The sequence below is a fragment of the Pelophylax lessonae genome, assembly GCF_965119305.1.
Source record: "Pelophylax lessonae genome assembly, chromosome: 1".
In the NCBI taxonomy this organism is placed as follows: Eukaryota; Metazoa; Chordata; class Amphibia; order Anura; family Ranidae; genus Pelophylax; species Pelophylax lessonae.
Window position 1 is genome coordinate 668,080,851 of NC_138768.1, and position 17,526 is coordinate 668,098,376.

Consider the following 17,526-nt stretch of genomic DNA (forward strand, 5'->3'; position numbering starts at 1 on the left):
GAAACAAACTGGGGTCAAATGAAGATTTGAGGGAAAGAATCTGTCTGCTGGGTGCGATCAAAATTCGATCTTGTACCATGACCGAATGAGTTCCTGAAGCCATCTGTCCTGAATCTTGGCCAGCCAAGGTTCGGGAAACAGCGCAGACATCCCCCCACCCCTGAAACAGGTGAGGGCGCCCCTTCAGGTCGAGGCGGACTGGGCTGCCGTGCCAGTGTGGGCGGCTTTTGATTTGCCCGCCCAAGGCTTCTTCTGGCCACCAGAGGCCTTGAAGGAGTTGCCCTGGTCTTGTGCCTTGAAGGCACAAAAGGACCCCTGGTTAGGTTTAAAGGAAGGGCCCCACTTACCGCGGAAAGACTTGCCCCTGGACACCTGGGGCAGCGGTGTGCTTTTACCCCCAGCTACGCCCTTCACCAATTCGTCCAGGGAGTCCCCAAAAAGGCGATTCCCTGTATAAGGGATGTCAGACACCGTCTTCTTGGAAGACTGGTCGGCCGACCAGCTTTTCAACCACACGATGCGACGGATCGTCACTGCGACTGCAGATAAGCGTGAGACTAAAGGGGCCTCATCCAAGGCCGCGTCACACAGGTATAAAACAGCCTGAATATTTTTGTCCACCATCTCCAGAGTGGCAGGAGGGGCGAAATCAGCCACAAGGGTGCGTCTTAGCACCTTAGTCCACTCCACCACAGCCTGAGAGACCATTACTGAGGCGAACACCGGTTTCATCAAGGAACCTGCCACCAGATAGGAGTGGCGGGTAAGAGACTCCCCCCGCCTATCCGCCGGGTCCTTAAACACCGGAGAATCCTCCGCGGGCATCAGAGTGGCTTTATTTAACCTGGACACCGTGTGGTCCACCTTAGGGGCCACAGTCCAGCGTGAATCCACCGGAGTAGCAAAGGGATAACGGTACTGAAACCGCTTAGGCACCACATAATTGCGCTTTAAATTGCGCCATTGTTCGTTCACTGTTTCGTGAAACTCAGCGGGACAGGAAAACACCTGAACCGACTGGGTTTTGCGGGTCCCAAAGGAAGACCGCTTACCCAGCAGGTGGGGCTCATCTTCTAAATGTAGCGTGTCTTAAACAGAGCTAATGAGCGCGGACATTGCAGCACGTTCTCTGGTCAACCCGGAGGGGGAATCCTCCCCCTCCTCCTCCTCCCCCCCATCCAACTGAGAGGACTGAGACCCCTCAGGGGGTGCAATGTCTGTGGCAACCATATCTAGCTCCGAATCAGAAGATGGAGAAAGCCTGGGCCTTTTCTTAGAAGCCCGCTCAGACATCAACAGATCCACTTTGGATGCTAAAGTCAGAAGTGCAGCAGAAAGTGAGACTATTGCACAGGATTCAGGAGTATCTGAACCCTCCACAAGAGCTGGGGGGAATTTGCTATCCTGGGACTCCATCAGAAACACTTAGAGATTAAATGGCGCTGGCCCTTTAAATCGGCGATAGCGGCGGTTCCCACCGCAATGTGTGACTAGCCTGTGCTACTAAGCACTGAAAGATAATAACTGCCAGCAGAGATATAAACCAGAAACAATAGCAAAAAAGCCCCCAGAAGTGTGTCTATACTGTACCCATGCTGCCAGCTCGATCCGTGTGCTTGGAAAGAGGAAATGATGTCAAGCCACTAGAGGCCTAACAAAGGTCTGAGCCACAAGAAAATGGTTGCCACTTTAAGTCTATGGGGGAGGCTCCGAGAAAATGGCCGCCGAGCACATGGGGAAACACATTGCCCACACTAAAGATGGCGCCCGAAAGGGCGCCAAGGCATTACAGAAAATGGCTGCTGCCCTCATAATGAGGCCAAACAGCCTGCCCACACCTAAAATGGCGGCCCAGCGGTTTTACACCGATGCGGCCCCCACAAACATGTACCCCAAAACGCTGTACAAGCATCACAAAGGACTCAGGGACCCCCGCAACCCCCCCACATCGTGGCAGAACCACTATAGCGCCCCCGCAGGGACCATGAAGGGACACACGGGAAACATACTGACAGACAGGGGGATATCACAGACTCCACATAGACTGCCATCCCCATAACAGAGGCCCCACATACACCCCCGGACAGAAAATGCCATAGACAGAGGGGTAGCATGGTACTCACCGGTCCAGCGAAAACGTGGGTACCGCTCTGTGACAGGAAGCCTCCCACTCTGGGTGGGGGTGCCTTCAGCCGAACAGGACGCTAGCGACACGCGGCGTACCGTAGTTGAGACATCCCAGCGAAGTAGCCACTTCGCAGGCTTTGTCCCCGAGGACAGGGACAGGTCGTTTGCGAGGCCTGGGCATACGCATAGCCTGCTAACACTCGATGGAAGGCTGGGATTCCGTAAGGCTCTAGGACAATCAGTGCGATTCCCAGCTCCGCAAACACTGTAGTCTTCCGAAGTCTGACTAACTAAGCGCAGGAACAAATAAAAAGCTATAAGTGTAAAGAAAATTCACTTTGCAGAAATAAAAATTAAGAAGAAGAAGAAGAAAAGGCTGAGACTGTAGCCCCAGCCAAGGGAAGCCTGCCTACTCCTAAACAGACAAAAGACAAACTGAATTGGGAATGCTGCTAGCAGGGGGTATTGAACCAGAGGGACAGCCCCCTGTAGGTGTGTCTATGCAAAGTTTGTGTGAATGTTTCTAACAAAATCTTCTGCCTAGCTTACTCCTGTGGATAAGACCAATACCCAGTAGTGAAGACTGTATGAGTGGGCGGCGACTGTCAGAGGACACGAGAAAAAAACTTCTTATGAGCGGAGACGGAAGGCCCATGTCTACGGCGAGGTTCCTTGCCCTTCGTAGCTTGCGGAAGAAAAGCACTCTTTCCCCCTGTGAGACCTTTAATGATGTCATCCAGGGTAGTGCCAAATAGGTGATCTCCTTGAAAAAGAAGATCAGTCAAGGCCTTTTTTGAAGTCTGACCCACAGACCAGCACTTCAGTCAAAAAACACACCGAACAACCACTGTCAAAACAGAGAGGCGAGCCATCAGGGGGAGCCCCATCCAAAGAGGCATCACAGATAAACTGCAGCCCCTGGACAACCTGGTCCTCCACCTCGGCAAAGGCAGGGGGGAGCTATTCCCCCTCCAGGTCATGGCGTAGGAACCTGGCCCATTCGGTCGGAGTTTGCGACACTAGGGCAATAGTGAATACCGGCCTCATTGCCGAACCAGCCAGAGTGTACATAGTGCGGGCCACAGCCTCCGCCTTCCCGATCCTTAAAGGCCAGGGACTCCTCAAACTGAATCAGGATTGCCTTGTTTAATATGGAAACTGGAGGGTCCACCACCGGTGGCACAGTCCACTTCTTAAGAAGGGACGCATAGTAGAATGAGGGGGTGTGATTTATGTTGAAGTGGGCTTGTTCACATTAAACATGTACAGGCCTAGTGTACCCTCCCACATTCACTGCAATTCCCAAAGCATGATGGGTAGTGTAGTTGAATATAGTGTAGAGAGAGGAGAGGATAGGATGTAATCCCTGTTGTAACAGCTCCTCCTTGGCAAGAAAGATGCTGCATTTCTTTAATTAGACTTTTCTCTTCAATAGTAAGGAATTTCACAAATTTAATAACTGTTTAGTGGGGGGGTTGAGATCTAGGAGTTCTGCTTGAACTTTTCTGTGTTGTTCCATGTAGTGTATTGAAACCTTGCCATTACTTCCCAAAGTTGATCTATTGGCAGATCCTTACATATATAACTAGACCAAGTAGCAAGGAATTTCTTTAATCCTAATCTGGTAACCTGTAAAGGGTTTTAGAATGTCAGCAATGGGAAATTTTGGTACTGAAGTTTGGCACCGTTCCACGGGCGGACGCAATTTTAAAGCATGACATGTTTGGTATTGGTTTACTCGGTCTAGTATTATTGTACATATTTTACCAAAAAATTGGGCATTATTATATGTTTGTGTATTAAAATTCATTACAGTTAATTTATTACAAAAAATTTGCGTTTGAAAAAACCACTGCGCAAATATGTGACATAAAAATATATATATAATGTCTGGGGATTCAAAGTAATATTTAAGCAACAAAATTATGTTTTTTTCACATGTAAGAGAGGAATGTCAGAATTAGCTCAGACTAGAGGTGGTTAAAGCATCACATAAAGCAAATTATTTTTGATATGCTCAAGGAGAGTCCGAAAAGCAGTATGTAAAAGGCCTACAATAGACCACGGATGTACCATTTGAAACTCAATAGTTAAATTAGTATAGTCGGACATATGATTGACCGAATCTCTGATGGTTCGTAGCAAACATTCCAAATTATATAGATGAAGGTTTAGGAGATTGGTACATAATGAATATTTAGGCATTTGTAATCTCTTCAAAGCGATTCTAGGCCTTTCTACACAAAGAAAAAAAAAAAAAAGCCAAATTTAGCCTATTGATATCTCTATGTCTTAACAATAGAGGAAATGTCTAGAGGGGAAATAACAGTCTAGCCAAGCTAACAATTTTAATCAGGTGGTATCTACCCAACATAGAAATAGGAAGATCTTTCCACTGTTGTAATTTAAAAAGTGTTTATTAATTATGGGAAGAGAATTATGAGCACATACAGTAGATGATATACATTATTAGGTATCCAATCTTTTCCGGAGGGGTTTTAGCTACCTCCGTAAATCTTTTCCGGAGGGGTTTTAGCTAGAAATAGTAGATCACTTTTGGCCCCTGTTCCGTTTTAATTTTGGAAGCAATACCTTCCAGCATTTAGCATTTTAAAACCCTGACTAAGCAAAGATATAGGCCTGAACAAACTGGGTTCTTTAGCATCTTTGTCTTTTTTAGGCATTAAACAAATAACCTTTCGGAGGATATGTTTTAATAACAAGAATATGGTTGAACAAGTTACTCAAGGGAATAGGTAAATCCTCCGATAAACGTTTATAAAATTCAGGACTAACACCGTCTGGAACAGGGGCTATGTTAGAAGAGGATTTATCTATCATTTAAATTATTCTATCAACCGTAATCTCATCCAAAAATTCCTATCTGCCTCCGACAATGTCAGGAGCTCAATCTGATCTAAAAAAGTATCATCCACTCATGGGTCAGGAAATACTGCTGTATATAATTTTATATACTATTGTTTAAAATTTTTAGATATTACTTTTGGATCCTATTGTATCTAAACATGTTTATCGTTAAGGTGAGGGACGTGAATCCAAGGTCTCTTCCCTTTTACTAAATTTGGTAGCAGATGACCTGATTTGTTTCCAAATCTAAAAAAGTATGCTCCTTTCCAAGACCTAATAAAGTTGTACTGAGCAAGCCAATCGTCACAAATCTGCTTTGCTTGAATGGAGTTTGTTCCATTTGACTCCAATAAACATTGTTTAAATACAACACATGAATTGTGAACCTTTATACATGTCTCCGAAAGGTAGCATACACTAAATTCTGCCCCTTAAGACGGCCTTTGAAGCCTCGCAGTAGAAAATAGGATCACTCACATGTATGGCCTTGCATTCTACAAACTCATTCCACCACAGTTTAAAATGTCAAAAGAAACGCATCACCCTTGCATTAACAAGTAGGAAATTTCCAAGTTGTTGGGGATTTTCCCCCAAAACCAGCAATTCTACCACCTGGAGAGTTGTTATAAATCACCATAGGTTCTATTTCACTTGCTGACAGCTTGAGCAGCAAATATAGATATCAAAGATGTGTCTAACCTAGATAGAGAATGGTGAGAATTGGAAAAAATGGGTAAAATCCCTTTCCAAGGGGTGCAGATGCCTCCATACCATAACAAGATTCACAACTTTTGTTAGATTATGAAGCTAGGTAGGCAATATAGACATTAAAAACAGTTTTTAGGAGGCGGGGCTCTAACCTCCTGGGGGAATAGAACCGCATTGAAATCTCCTCCAAAAATGTCATCTTTAGCTTAATGTGACCTTGCAAGCTTAAAGAGTAACTCCACTTTTGTTAAGAAAAAAACATTCCTCTTTGGATGCTAGGACTTTATCTAACTTTGTTGCAGATTCCGATACAGACGCCTCTCAACTGACACGCCCCCCTTGTTGAAATCTGTTTTTCTAGTCTGGGACTCCTTCCACAAAACTTATAAGATACCTATACCTACCATAACTTATAAGAAAACTCTTAGAACTCTTCGCTCCTACATTGGCTTCCGCAGCCTACCACCCTCTTGCACCACGTGACTAAGGAAAAAAGTATCCTCCCACCCTCCACCCTCATTCGTTCTCCACACCCATCATTCATGGACCACTGGAGATATGCTCAATTGAAACGGTTTATTAAAGGTTTAGCCCCTACGCTCTTTGAAGACTCTTAATCCCATTGAACAAATTGTGAATCTCGACACGCCCCCAAAGGGAATATTATCATTGATCTACAATGCCCTGCTGGGCATGGACTCATCCAGAATACCTTACTTCCTAAAGCAATGGGAAGGGGGTTTACAAATACCTCTCACCAACGAGCTCAGGAAGAAGATATTATCTCTCACCCATTCGCCTGTAATCTCATCTAAATCAGCTGAGGTCAGCTATAAACTTCTGACCAGATGGCATCTATCTCCTGCTAAACTGCATCAACTCTTTTGCCCTTCCTCTAACCTCTGTTGGAGGGGCTGTGTCGCAGTGGCCACTAATGCTCGCATTTGGTGGTTTTACCCAGTTCTTTGCCCATTTTGGTCATCAGTCCTCCGCCTAATTGAATCCATTCAGGGTTCATCTGTTGAGGACGATCTGTGGGCAGTGTTTCATTGCACGGCGGAACCAGGAGGCCGGTATTGTAGATCAATCACACCCCACCTTGTAGATCAATCACACCCCACCTCCTCAATGCTGCCAAGTCACTTATACCCAGATTTTGGAAACAATCGACCATACCCACAATTAAGCAGTGGTTACTGGCAGTAGATCATGTTTACCATATGGAAGAAATGACACTCGACTACAAGGGCCTTGCCTCACGTGCCCACAAGATATGGGCGTGTTGGTTGTCCTTTACCTACTCTGATGTTTTTGCTGAATACATATCCAAAGACCGTTGAAATTTTGTAGGCTTTTGGCAAGTTGCACCAAGGGAGGCTCTCCCTGTTCTCCCTTTCCCTCCTCCCTCCCTCCTCTACTCGGTTTGCTTTTCTCCTTGTTTTACACTTTTTATTGAATGGTACGACAGGAAGGTATTATGGATATCATCATATTTAAGTATGAAGCAATAAATGGATTTTTGTAAAATCTTACCGTAAAATCCTTTTCTCTTAGCTCATTGACAGACGTAGTCCTCGGTGATTCAACACCCTCGGGTTATGCTGCCCTCTACAGGAGCAGGACTAGACAGGAAAGAAAACGTTCTGGCCACACCCTAGGGGCAGTCCCAGAGGGTATATCCTCTCACTTCCTGCTCTAGCAAATCAGTTATGTCACAAAGCAGTGTTTAGAGAATTTAACCCAACCCAACTCAAAAACAGAGGGGCGGGTACTACGTCTGTCAATGAGCTAAGAGAAAAGGATTTTACGGTAAGATTTTACAAAAATCCATTTTTCTCTATCGCTCATTGACAGACGTAGTCCTCGGTGATTCAACACCCTCGGGACATCCCAAAGCAGTACCACAAATGAGGGGTGGGAAAATGGAAATCAAATCCAATCTAGAAGGCCCAACCGGTGCCAACTAGAAGTTTACAATGCTCATCCTCAATGATGAGACTCAACAGAAATTTTTCAACAGAAAAAAACACCCGAGGTAGACCACTGGTCTCCTCAAATTGCGGCCTGCAAAACCTTGCGGCCAAATGAGGCATCCGCCGATGCCATCACATCAATCTTATAAAATTTTGTAAAGGTATGTACCGACGACCAGGTGGCCGCCTTACATACCTGGACCACTGACGCCTGATGGCGATAGGCCCAGGAAGTACTGAGCGCTCGAGTGAAGTGCGCCCTAACAGGGAACGGAGGATTCCGGCCCTTAATAGAATAAGCCTGTACCACCATCTGACTGATCCATGTAGATATGGTCGCGGCAGACACAGGCAACCCCCTTCAAGGGCTATCCGTGATCACAAAAAGTGAGTCGTCTTACGAAAACAAGTTCGTAGTAGTCAAGTGTATCCTTCTGAACCCCATCCAAGGAGTGTAATGCAAACTCCCAAGGATGGCTAGTCTTAGGACACGGGGAAGGTAACACAATACTTTTATTCAGATGAAAAACTCTGAAAACCACTTTAGGAAGGAAGGATGGATTCGGAAGAAGAACCACCTTACCTTATCCCTATGAACCACCAGATATGGGGAACGACAAGATAATGCGGCCAGTTCTGACACCCTGCGTGCAGAAGTAATGGCCACCAAGAAGGCCACCTTCTGGGATAATGTAAGCAAGGGAATCTCCCTAATATCTTCAAAGAGAAGTTTCTGAAGAACCGACCACACTAAATTAAGATCCCAGGCGGTAAGGGTGCGCGCACTGGCGGAGCCAGATGTCGCACCCCCTGGATGAAATTCCGCACCAAGGAATGATTAGCCAAAGGTTTCTTGAAAGAAGATTGCTAACGCCGAAAACCTGACCCTTGATCGTGCTCAAGGATAGTTTCTGCTCAACCCCTTGTTGCAGACAGACCAAAATTCGGGTCACCGAATAGGTATGTGGGGGAAATCCAATAGATTCACACCATGCAATATAAGACTTCCATGTGCTGGAAGTCGCTTTCCTTCAGTACCTGGGTCTCAATGGCCAGGCCATTAAGCCAGCGACTGTAAAGCAAGATGGAAGATCGGTCCCTGAGACCGCAAATCCTCCCTGAGAGGAAGTCTCCAAGGAGCGTCCGCGACTAGCCTCACCAAGTCGGCGTACCAGGCTCGACGAGGTCAGTCCGGAATTTCCAGAATAACTGGAATTCCCTCCACCTCTATCCTGCGAAGAAGTTCCCGCAGCAACTTGAGAGGATGGAAGGCATGCCGTAGCTGATACTGCCCCCACGGGGCGATCAGCGTTTCTGCTGCGTCCGCTAGAGGATCGCGGCGCGAGCTACAAACCTCCGCACCTTCCTGTTGAGCCAAGGTGCCAACAGATCCACATCCGGGATGTCCCAATGAAGGGACAGCTAGTGAAAAACCTCTGGATGAAGAGGCCATATGCGATTGGATCCAAATCGGGCTGCTCTAGAGCTGCTCGATCCAGTAAATCAGACAAAATCTGATCGCTCTCAGTTCCGATACCCTTATTGGTAATCTGGATACTATCGGAAGAAATGACTTCCCCTGGTTGAGCATCGGAGACTTCCTGGTCCGCTCGCTCAACCGGATCTGATTGTCCAGGGAATCGGAATTCTGATTCCATTAAAAAAGAATCTCCTTCAGGAGAATTTGGGTATGAGACTGGGTATACGGTACTGCCTCTAAGAAGGCCACCATCAGTCCCAGCCAATTGACGGACAGCAACATCCGAATCGTTGACTGAACCTTCTGGAGTTTCTCCGCAAGGAGAAACTCTCTTGCCCAGGATGTATCCAACCTTAGGCCCAGATAGTTCAGTCTCCTGGTGGGAACCAGGGATGATCTTTGGGAAAGCGAAAAAACGCTGATGTCCTGCGATGATGGGGATATAAAGATAGGCCTCCTAAATGTCTATGAACGCCAGGAAATCCCCCTGATGCAGGGAGGCCACCACTGTACGGATGGACTCCATTTCTTCCCAAGTCCAGATTTGGACGCACCTTGCCCTCTTTCCTGGGCATTGTGAATAGATTCGAATAGAACCCCTGAAACCGTTCAATGTTAGAAGGGAAGAATCGCACCGGTGGAAGTGATCGAAACTCGATCCTGTGTCCTCCAGAAACCGGTGAAGACATCCCCCCCCACCCCAGAGATGGGTAGGGGCGCATCAGGCTGTATCTTCAGGCTTGGCTGAGCCGGACTTTTTGTTTAGCCGACCAGCGCCCTTTGAATCCTCTCTAAAGGGGCTTTGGAGGGTTTCGCCTTATCGCCCGCCCTCACGGAACGAACAACTCTTTATGAGCAGAAAAGGAAGGTCCTCGTTAGTTACGAGGTCCTTTTATCCTAACAGTCTGTGGCAAGACAGTAGGTGGTACCGTCTATCCTATAAAGAGGAATTCCTCAAACGGATAGCACCTAGCCATGCGTTTGGAAATAACAGGAGTTCGTTTCAAAACGACCCCATTTGGGTAAAGGAAAATCCTTCGCCCTTTTGGTAGGCTAACAAGTACCAAAAAGGAATCTCAGTCTCAGCTACCTCTGCCGGTGTAACCTCAAGACTAAAGGTTTCCCGGACGGACACAACTAGTGCATCCACCACTCTTGTGCTATGGCGGAGGCAGAAACGTGCTCCTCACTGCTGAGGAGATATTACCTGAGACAACAGCCCCTGAAGTATCTGATAAACAATAGGGGTAGGCGGGGGTCGCTTCTTGACCCCCGTCCCTGACAGGCCACCTCCACCCGGGATACCAAAGACTCCAAAACTGCCGATAATGCATTAAAAATAAGTGGGGTACTGGAGGGTCCTGCGGCCACCTTGAGGGGATCAGGTGGGGATACCTATGCGGCAGGGTCAATGATTATACAAGACACTTGCCAGCGACAAAAAATGACAAAGTAAAAAACTTTTTTTTTTTTTTGTGTCCCCCAGTCGCAACAGCGCCCCTCAGTGTTCCCTGCCTTTTTGGACCCGAGAGAGAGAGAGACACCCCAAGGCTCATCCCTGATGCACAGAAGTTTTCATCAGCTTGCTCAGTGCTTGTCTTGTTACAGACAGGAAGTCTTTGGCCCCATTTCCTGGGTAAAGGAGGCGGCTCCGCCCCTTAACACGCCTGCCGGCGCCTCCCCCTGGCTCCATGAGGTGTTTGAGTCACCTCAAACATGGCCGCCCCCATGCTGGAGACACGAGGCTACACCAAAATGGCGGCCTCGTGCGATCTACCAGACAATGGCGGCGGCCTGCACAGAATAGCGGCATGTCTGCAGAAGGATCTCGGCCTCACAACCCTTCACCCTCATGGTGGTCAGCGTGGTCGGCGGTACCGGACCCTGGCGGGCCGTATGCGGTCCGTGGCCGTCGGGAGGCATCTGCTTAGCTGGAGGAATGATCTGGAATGCAGTATACATGTATAGACATCGCCCTGTGGCTTCTGACAGGTAGGATACCTTACAATATCACAGTAAAGTTCTAGTACTGCCACTGACTACAATCATTTTCACATTTTTACAATTAGATTGTCAGCTCCCAAACCAAGCCTCCTGGCTTCTTGTACACAAAAATCACACTCAATTAGGGGGATCTGTGACATGTTATAGGATAGAGGGGAACCCATCCTTACCATTACAGAGAGGGGCCAGCGTTCACCACAAACCCGTCAGGGGGAAAAGGGGGAACATACTACTCACCATACCGGAACCAGGCGGGCGCCAACTCCTGACAGTACCCCTCTCCACCGAGGTAGGAGGGCTGTCGACCAATACGGACGCCGTGACTCATGGTCTTTGGCGTTTCAGCGAGACGTTTAACTCGCAGGGTCAGTCCCCGTCCAGTGGGACTATGTCGCGGCCGACCCAGCGCGGAGCTATGGCCTGCACGCGCTCGTAGGCTGAACTGGGGTGACCACTGGATCTCAACATCCAGCCCGTCGCCCAGTTCAGCTTTCTTGCTTGAAGATCTCACAGGAACACTGGAGAAAAAAAGCTGTCTAAAAAATCTTTTCTAAGAAAAAAATCCTGCCAGGACCGAAGATCCCAGCAAGGTATCTAGGTCCTTACTCCTAACTAGACAGAAAAAAACTGATTTGCTAGAGCAGGAAGTGAGAGGATATACCCTCTGGGACTGCCCCTAGGGTGTGGCCAGAACGTTTTTTTTCCTGTCTAGTCCTGCTCCTGTAGAGGGCAGCATAACCCGAGGGCGTTGAATCACCGAGGACTACGTCTGTCAATGTGCTGCTTTAGGTTAGTTGTTCGGATGATAAGCCTATCTTAGGCCACTATTCTCTTAGTCTCAGTGTGTTATTGTTTCCCCATTATTTAAATTGTGAAAGTGTTAATACTCTATATTTATCAATTAACAAAATGGAAAATAATTGAACAGAAGAGATCGCAAATAAATGTTTGGTGTGGGCACCCTTTGCCTTGCAAACTGCATCAATTCTTCGAACATTTGCATAGAGTTTTTGAAAGTACTTGGAAGGTAGGTTGTTCCAAAACATCTTGGGAAACTAACTACAGGTCTTCTGTGGATGTAGGCTGCCCCAAATCCTTCTGTCTATTCATGTTATCCCAACCAGACGATGATTTTGAGATTTGGGCTCTGTGAGGGCCAAACCAACAAATCTAGGACTCCTTGTACTTCTTTAAGCTGAACATAGTTCTTTATGACTTTGTTGTGTGTTTGGGGTTGTTGTCCTGCTGCAGAAAACATTTGGGGCCAATCACACGCCATGGATAAGTATCTGCCTGTATTTCTCAGCATTGAGGACACCATTCATTCAGACCAAATCTCCAACTTATTTGCAGAAATTTTGTCCCAAACTTGCAAGGACCCTCCGCCATGCTTCACTGTTGCCTGCAGACGCACATTATTGTACTGCTCCCCAGCCCTTCGGTAAACAAACTACCTCTTGCTACAGCCAAATATTCAAATATTGATCCAACAGCCACCTGCTGCCTTTTTCCTGCACCTCAGTTCCTGTGTTTTAGTTTATAGTGGAGTCGCTTAGCCTTGTTTCCATATTGGAGGTGTGCCTTTTTGGCTGCAATTCTTCCATGAAGACCACTTCTAGCCAGACTTCTGCAGACAATAGATGGGTGTACCTGGGTTCACTCGTTCCGGGCCAGTTCTGTGCACTGCTGTACGTTTTCTGATGTCAAAATGAAGTAAGCATGATGTGTCTAATATTTTGCATTAATTTTCCTTGGCTGACCACTGTGTCGATCTTCAACATGGATGGTTTCTTTGTGCCAATTCAAAAGAAGCTTGAAAAGCAAATCTTGAAACCCGTCTGCTTTGAAATCCTTGCCTGGGAGAGACCTTGCTGATGCAGTATAACTGGTGTCTTTTTGCTGTGTTGAGTCTTGCCATGGTTTATGACCTGCGACATGAAACGGTCTTCCACAACCTCACCTTAGTAGCAGAGTTGAGCTATTTCTTATCCAGTTTTAAGCCTCCTACACAGCTGTTTCAAGCTACATATGAAATTGTTAATCATTGGCACCTGCTGGGTATAAAGGGTAATCATACACCAGACCCTAATCCTACAAAATCCCTGACTTTATGCAAATGTACAAATAGTGCAAACATTAATGCTGGTTTTAAGCCAAAGGGTAGTCACACAAAATATTGATTAGAATTTCCTTCCGATTGTTCACTTTGCATTTTGTAAATTAATACAAAATAATAATATATTTTTTGAAAGCATTCTTACTTTACATTTCTTTACACGTCTAAAACTTTTGCACGCTGCTTTATGACATTATATATATATAATTATATAAAAGTGAGTACATCCCTCACATTTTTGTAAATATTTTATTACATCTTTTCATGTGACAACATTGAAGAAAGTACACTGTGCTACAATGAAAGGTATTGAGTGTACAGCTTGTATAACAGTGTAAATTTTCTGTCCCCTCAAAATAACTCAACACACAGCCATTAATGTCTAAACCACTGGCAATAAAAGTGAGTACATCCCTAAGTGGAAATGTCCAAATAGGGCCCAATTAGCCATTTTCCCTCCCCGGTGTCATGTGACTCAGTGTTACAAGGTCTCAGGTGTGAATGGGGAGCAGGTGTGTTAAATTTGGTGTTATCGCTCTCACTCTCATACTGGTCATTGGAAGTTCAACATGGGACCTTATGGCAAAGAACTCTAAGGATCTGAAAAAAAAAAAAAAAAGAATTGTTGCTCTACATAAAGATGGCCTAGGCTATAACAAGTTTGCCAAGACCCTGGAACTGAGCTGCAGCACAGTGGCCAAGACCATACAGAGGTTTACCAGGACAGGTTCCACTCAGAACAGGCCTCACCATGGTCGACCAAAGCAGTTGAGTGCACGTCTTCAGCGTCATATCCAGAGGCTGTCTTTGGGAAATGAATGTATGAGTGCTGCCAGCATCACTGCAGAGGTTGAAGGGGTGGGGAGTCAGCCTGTCCGTGCTCAAACCATATGCCTCACACTGCATTAAATTGGTCTGCATGGCTGTCGTCCCAGAAGGAAGTCTCATCTAAAAATGATGCACAAGAAAGCCCGCAAACAGTTTGCTGAAGACAAGCCGACTAAGGACATGGATTACTGGAACCATGTCCCGTGGTCTGATGAAACCAAAATAAACTTATTTGGTTCAGATGGTGTCAAGCATGTGTGGTAGCAACCAGGTGAGGAGTACAAAGATAAGTGTGTCTTGCCTACAGTCAAGCATGGTGGTGGGAGTATCATGGTCTGGGGCTGCATGAGTGCTGCCGACACTGGGGAGCTACAGTTCATTGAGGGAACCATGAATGCCAACATGTACTGTGACATACTAAAGCAGAGCATGATCCCCTCCTTTCGGAGACTGGGCCGCAGCGCAGTATTCCAACATGATAATGACCCCAAATACACCTCCAAGATGACCACTTCCTTGCTAAAGAAGCTGAGGGTAAAGGTGATGGACTGGCCAAGCATGTCTCCAGACCTAAACCCTATTGAGCATCTGTGGGACATCCTCAAAACGGAAGGTGGGGGAACGCAAGGTCTCTAACATCCACCAGCTCCATGATGTCCTCATGGAGGAGTGGAAGAGGACTCCAGTGGCAACCTGTGAAGCTCTGGTGCACTCCATACCCAAAAGGGTTAAGGCAGTGCTGGAAAATAATGGTGGCAACACAAAATATTGACACTTTGGACCCAATTTGAACATCTTCAATGAAGGGTGTACTCACTTTTGTTGCCAGCGGTTTAGACATTAATGGCTGTGTGTTGAGTTATTTTGAGGGGACAGCACATTTACATTGTTATACAAGCTGTACACCCACTATTTTACATTGTAGCAAAGTGTCATTTATTTAGTGTTGTTACATGAAAAGATATAATAAAATATTTACAAAAACGTGACGGGTGTACTCACTTTTGTGAGATACTGTACATAAACACACACATATATATTCACACACAACCTTTACAGCACTGATTAGATAAGTGAGTGCATCTATATGATACATACCATGATCTATGGCAGCTTTAAGTGTCGCTTCACGATGTGTTGAACCAAGGGGGTTCCGCACAAATCGTCGACGGCGCCTCAAGTCATCTTCCCAGTAGTCAAGGCGCCAGAATTCCCGGGGACGGCTACAACAAAACACAAGGAGCACACATGTTAGCCATTACTAACCAGCATGGTAGCAGTGAATTTTTGTAGAAAGCTTTCCTTGTTTGCTTAGGTTTTTTCTTTCCCTTTTCCTTTGTAAAACTGTCAGAATTCAATAATTTAAGTGCCTCTTCAATAACCAGCAAACACAATATTACTGTAAGCTCATGAACACTGCTGTGTTAATTATTTTTTTCCCCTTAAAGAAATTTTTTATTGAATTGATAAATGTAAATTCTACAGAAAATAAAATACATTTTCAGCATGTACTGAGCACAATGTACAATTCAATAATTATTATAAGAAAACAAGGCGTCCATTTGGCACCTTGTTATGGACTAAGCTATTCCTCGAGACATAATTTTGCAGGGACATCCCAAAGCACCCCTGGCAGGTTTTCCTGCATTGTGCAACCAATCTGTTGGCAAGGAAACAAGCGCTTGCCCATCATGTTTTGCTTGCAGCAAAGTTTACACTGGTGGGAAGCTGGAAGTTAACTCCCAGCCATAATTGGCTAGTCCCTTTAGCATTGAATGCATTTGTGTATGGGGTGGTTTTGTCCATCCATCTTTGTTTCAACTTTGTCATTTTGCTTGTACATAAAACAATATGAATTTAACAACCGTATAATTCTAAATTGGGCACATGATGCAGATTTTCTTGTTTTTTCTTTTGGACGCTGCTGAATCGGCTACAAATTACTATTTGTTGCACATCACTGTTGAGTGTTTGTTTGGTTTGCCTATTATAGAAATGATTGTATCTTTCTTGAAACTTCAATACAAATATTGAAACAGAAAAAAGAAAACAGTGTAAAACTTAAAAAGGAGAAGTATAGCCAAAGCTCGTTTGGGTATACTTCTTCTATGGATCACAGGAGTGCAATCCGTTTTGCACTCCTGTGGCCCATTTTAAGCAGAGAGCGGACTGAAGTTGGCTCTCTGCTGACGTCACACAAGATGGTCCAGGCACCACATCATCACGACAATGGAATCTGGATCCGCCAGGTGCCTAGACAGAAAGCCAGCTCAGCCTCTCAGAGAGCCGCAGCTCAGCGCTCCAACAAGGGAAGAGGGAGCAGAGCAGGAAGCTGCTGACTGACAGTCAGCAGCTCTCTGCTTGGGGGAGCTGTGAGAACTGAGCGATCGGCAGTGTTCGATCGCTCAGTTCTCAGTGCAGAGGCGCCGGGGGACTGATGCTGCATCAACGTAAGTATATTCTGAAAAATAGCCCACACCCCATACTTCTCCTTTAATTGGTAGCAGTCAACACTTTTTTATCATATCTTGAGGTTGAGATAATAGGGAAGGAACTTTGGGATATGTGAATGGGACGGGTAAAAGGAGGTTGTTCATGTAAGAAAGAGGGAAACACCATTCCACCAAGGAAGTATGTCTAATTATTTTACATGGAGACATATTAAGAGTTGACCAATTGATGATTTTTCACTTAATGTCTCCTGTTGTGCTCTCAACTTTACTATTGGCTTATTTGATCCCATAAGAGTGGTGCAGGAGGAAATGAGGAAAAAAGGATGGAAAGGTCTTGATTATGGGTTCTGGGAGAAGCAGGGAGAGAATGGAAGGTGAGTTGTTATAGATGGGGGGGGGGGGGGGGGGTAGTTCCTGCATAGTCAGTTACTACAGTGTATGCAGTCAAAGCTGGTTAAAGGAGTCAAACTGAAACCTATTAAATAGCCTGACAAAGTTCAAATGATAGATATGTTTTTAATAAGTGTCAAGGCTGTTTTGAATTGAAACCAGCATGCCCAAGTGTCTGCATTGAGTTAGTCTCTCATGTGAAAGGTGTATGCGTTTCTCCATTTCTGCATGTTTTTTTTTTTTTTTATTTCAGAGTACTGGACTATCAGAAAGGGCAGTTGTGTAGAATTCCTGTATGTCCGAATAATCAGTGTTGCATTAAGAATGTGAAATAGCAGGGTTTTCATGTATGTGTGTGGGTGTTGGTATTAGGAACTACCATAAGTGCATGAAGGTACCGTTCTCTTTTGGATATCCCCAGCAAAGACTGTCACTAGAGGAGAAAAGGTTGTGAAGGGGATGTGGGTATCTAGAGCGAGTTGTGAAGTTATTCTTAGGTTTTCCCATTGACGGGTACTTTGATGAGATTGGAAATGTACTACTCTCCCATTCTTGGTCTTTAAAGGTGGTACCCAAGTC

The 17,526-nt window shown here is 45.7% G+C and overlaps 1 protein-coding gene across 2 annotated transcripts in view; it reads right to left on the reverse strand.

The window, feature by feature from the left end:
• LRBA (LPS responsive beige-like anchor protein) overlaps positions 1–17,526 on the reverse strand; it is a 1,198,938-nt gene that overhangs the window by 469,916 nt on the left and 711,496 nt on the right. For both annotated transcript variants that reach the window (XM_082258080.1, XM_082258079.1), the window contains exon 37: positions 15,203–15,327. In XM_082258080.1, coding sequence (XP_082114206.1) covers positions 15,203–15,327 — 125 coding nt within the window. The remainder of the gene's footprint in view (positions 1–15,202; positions 15,328–17,526) is intronic.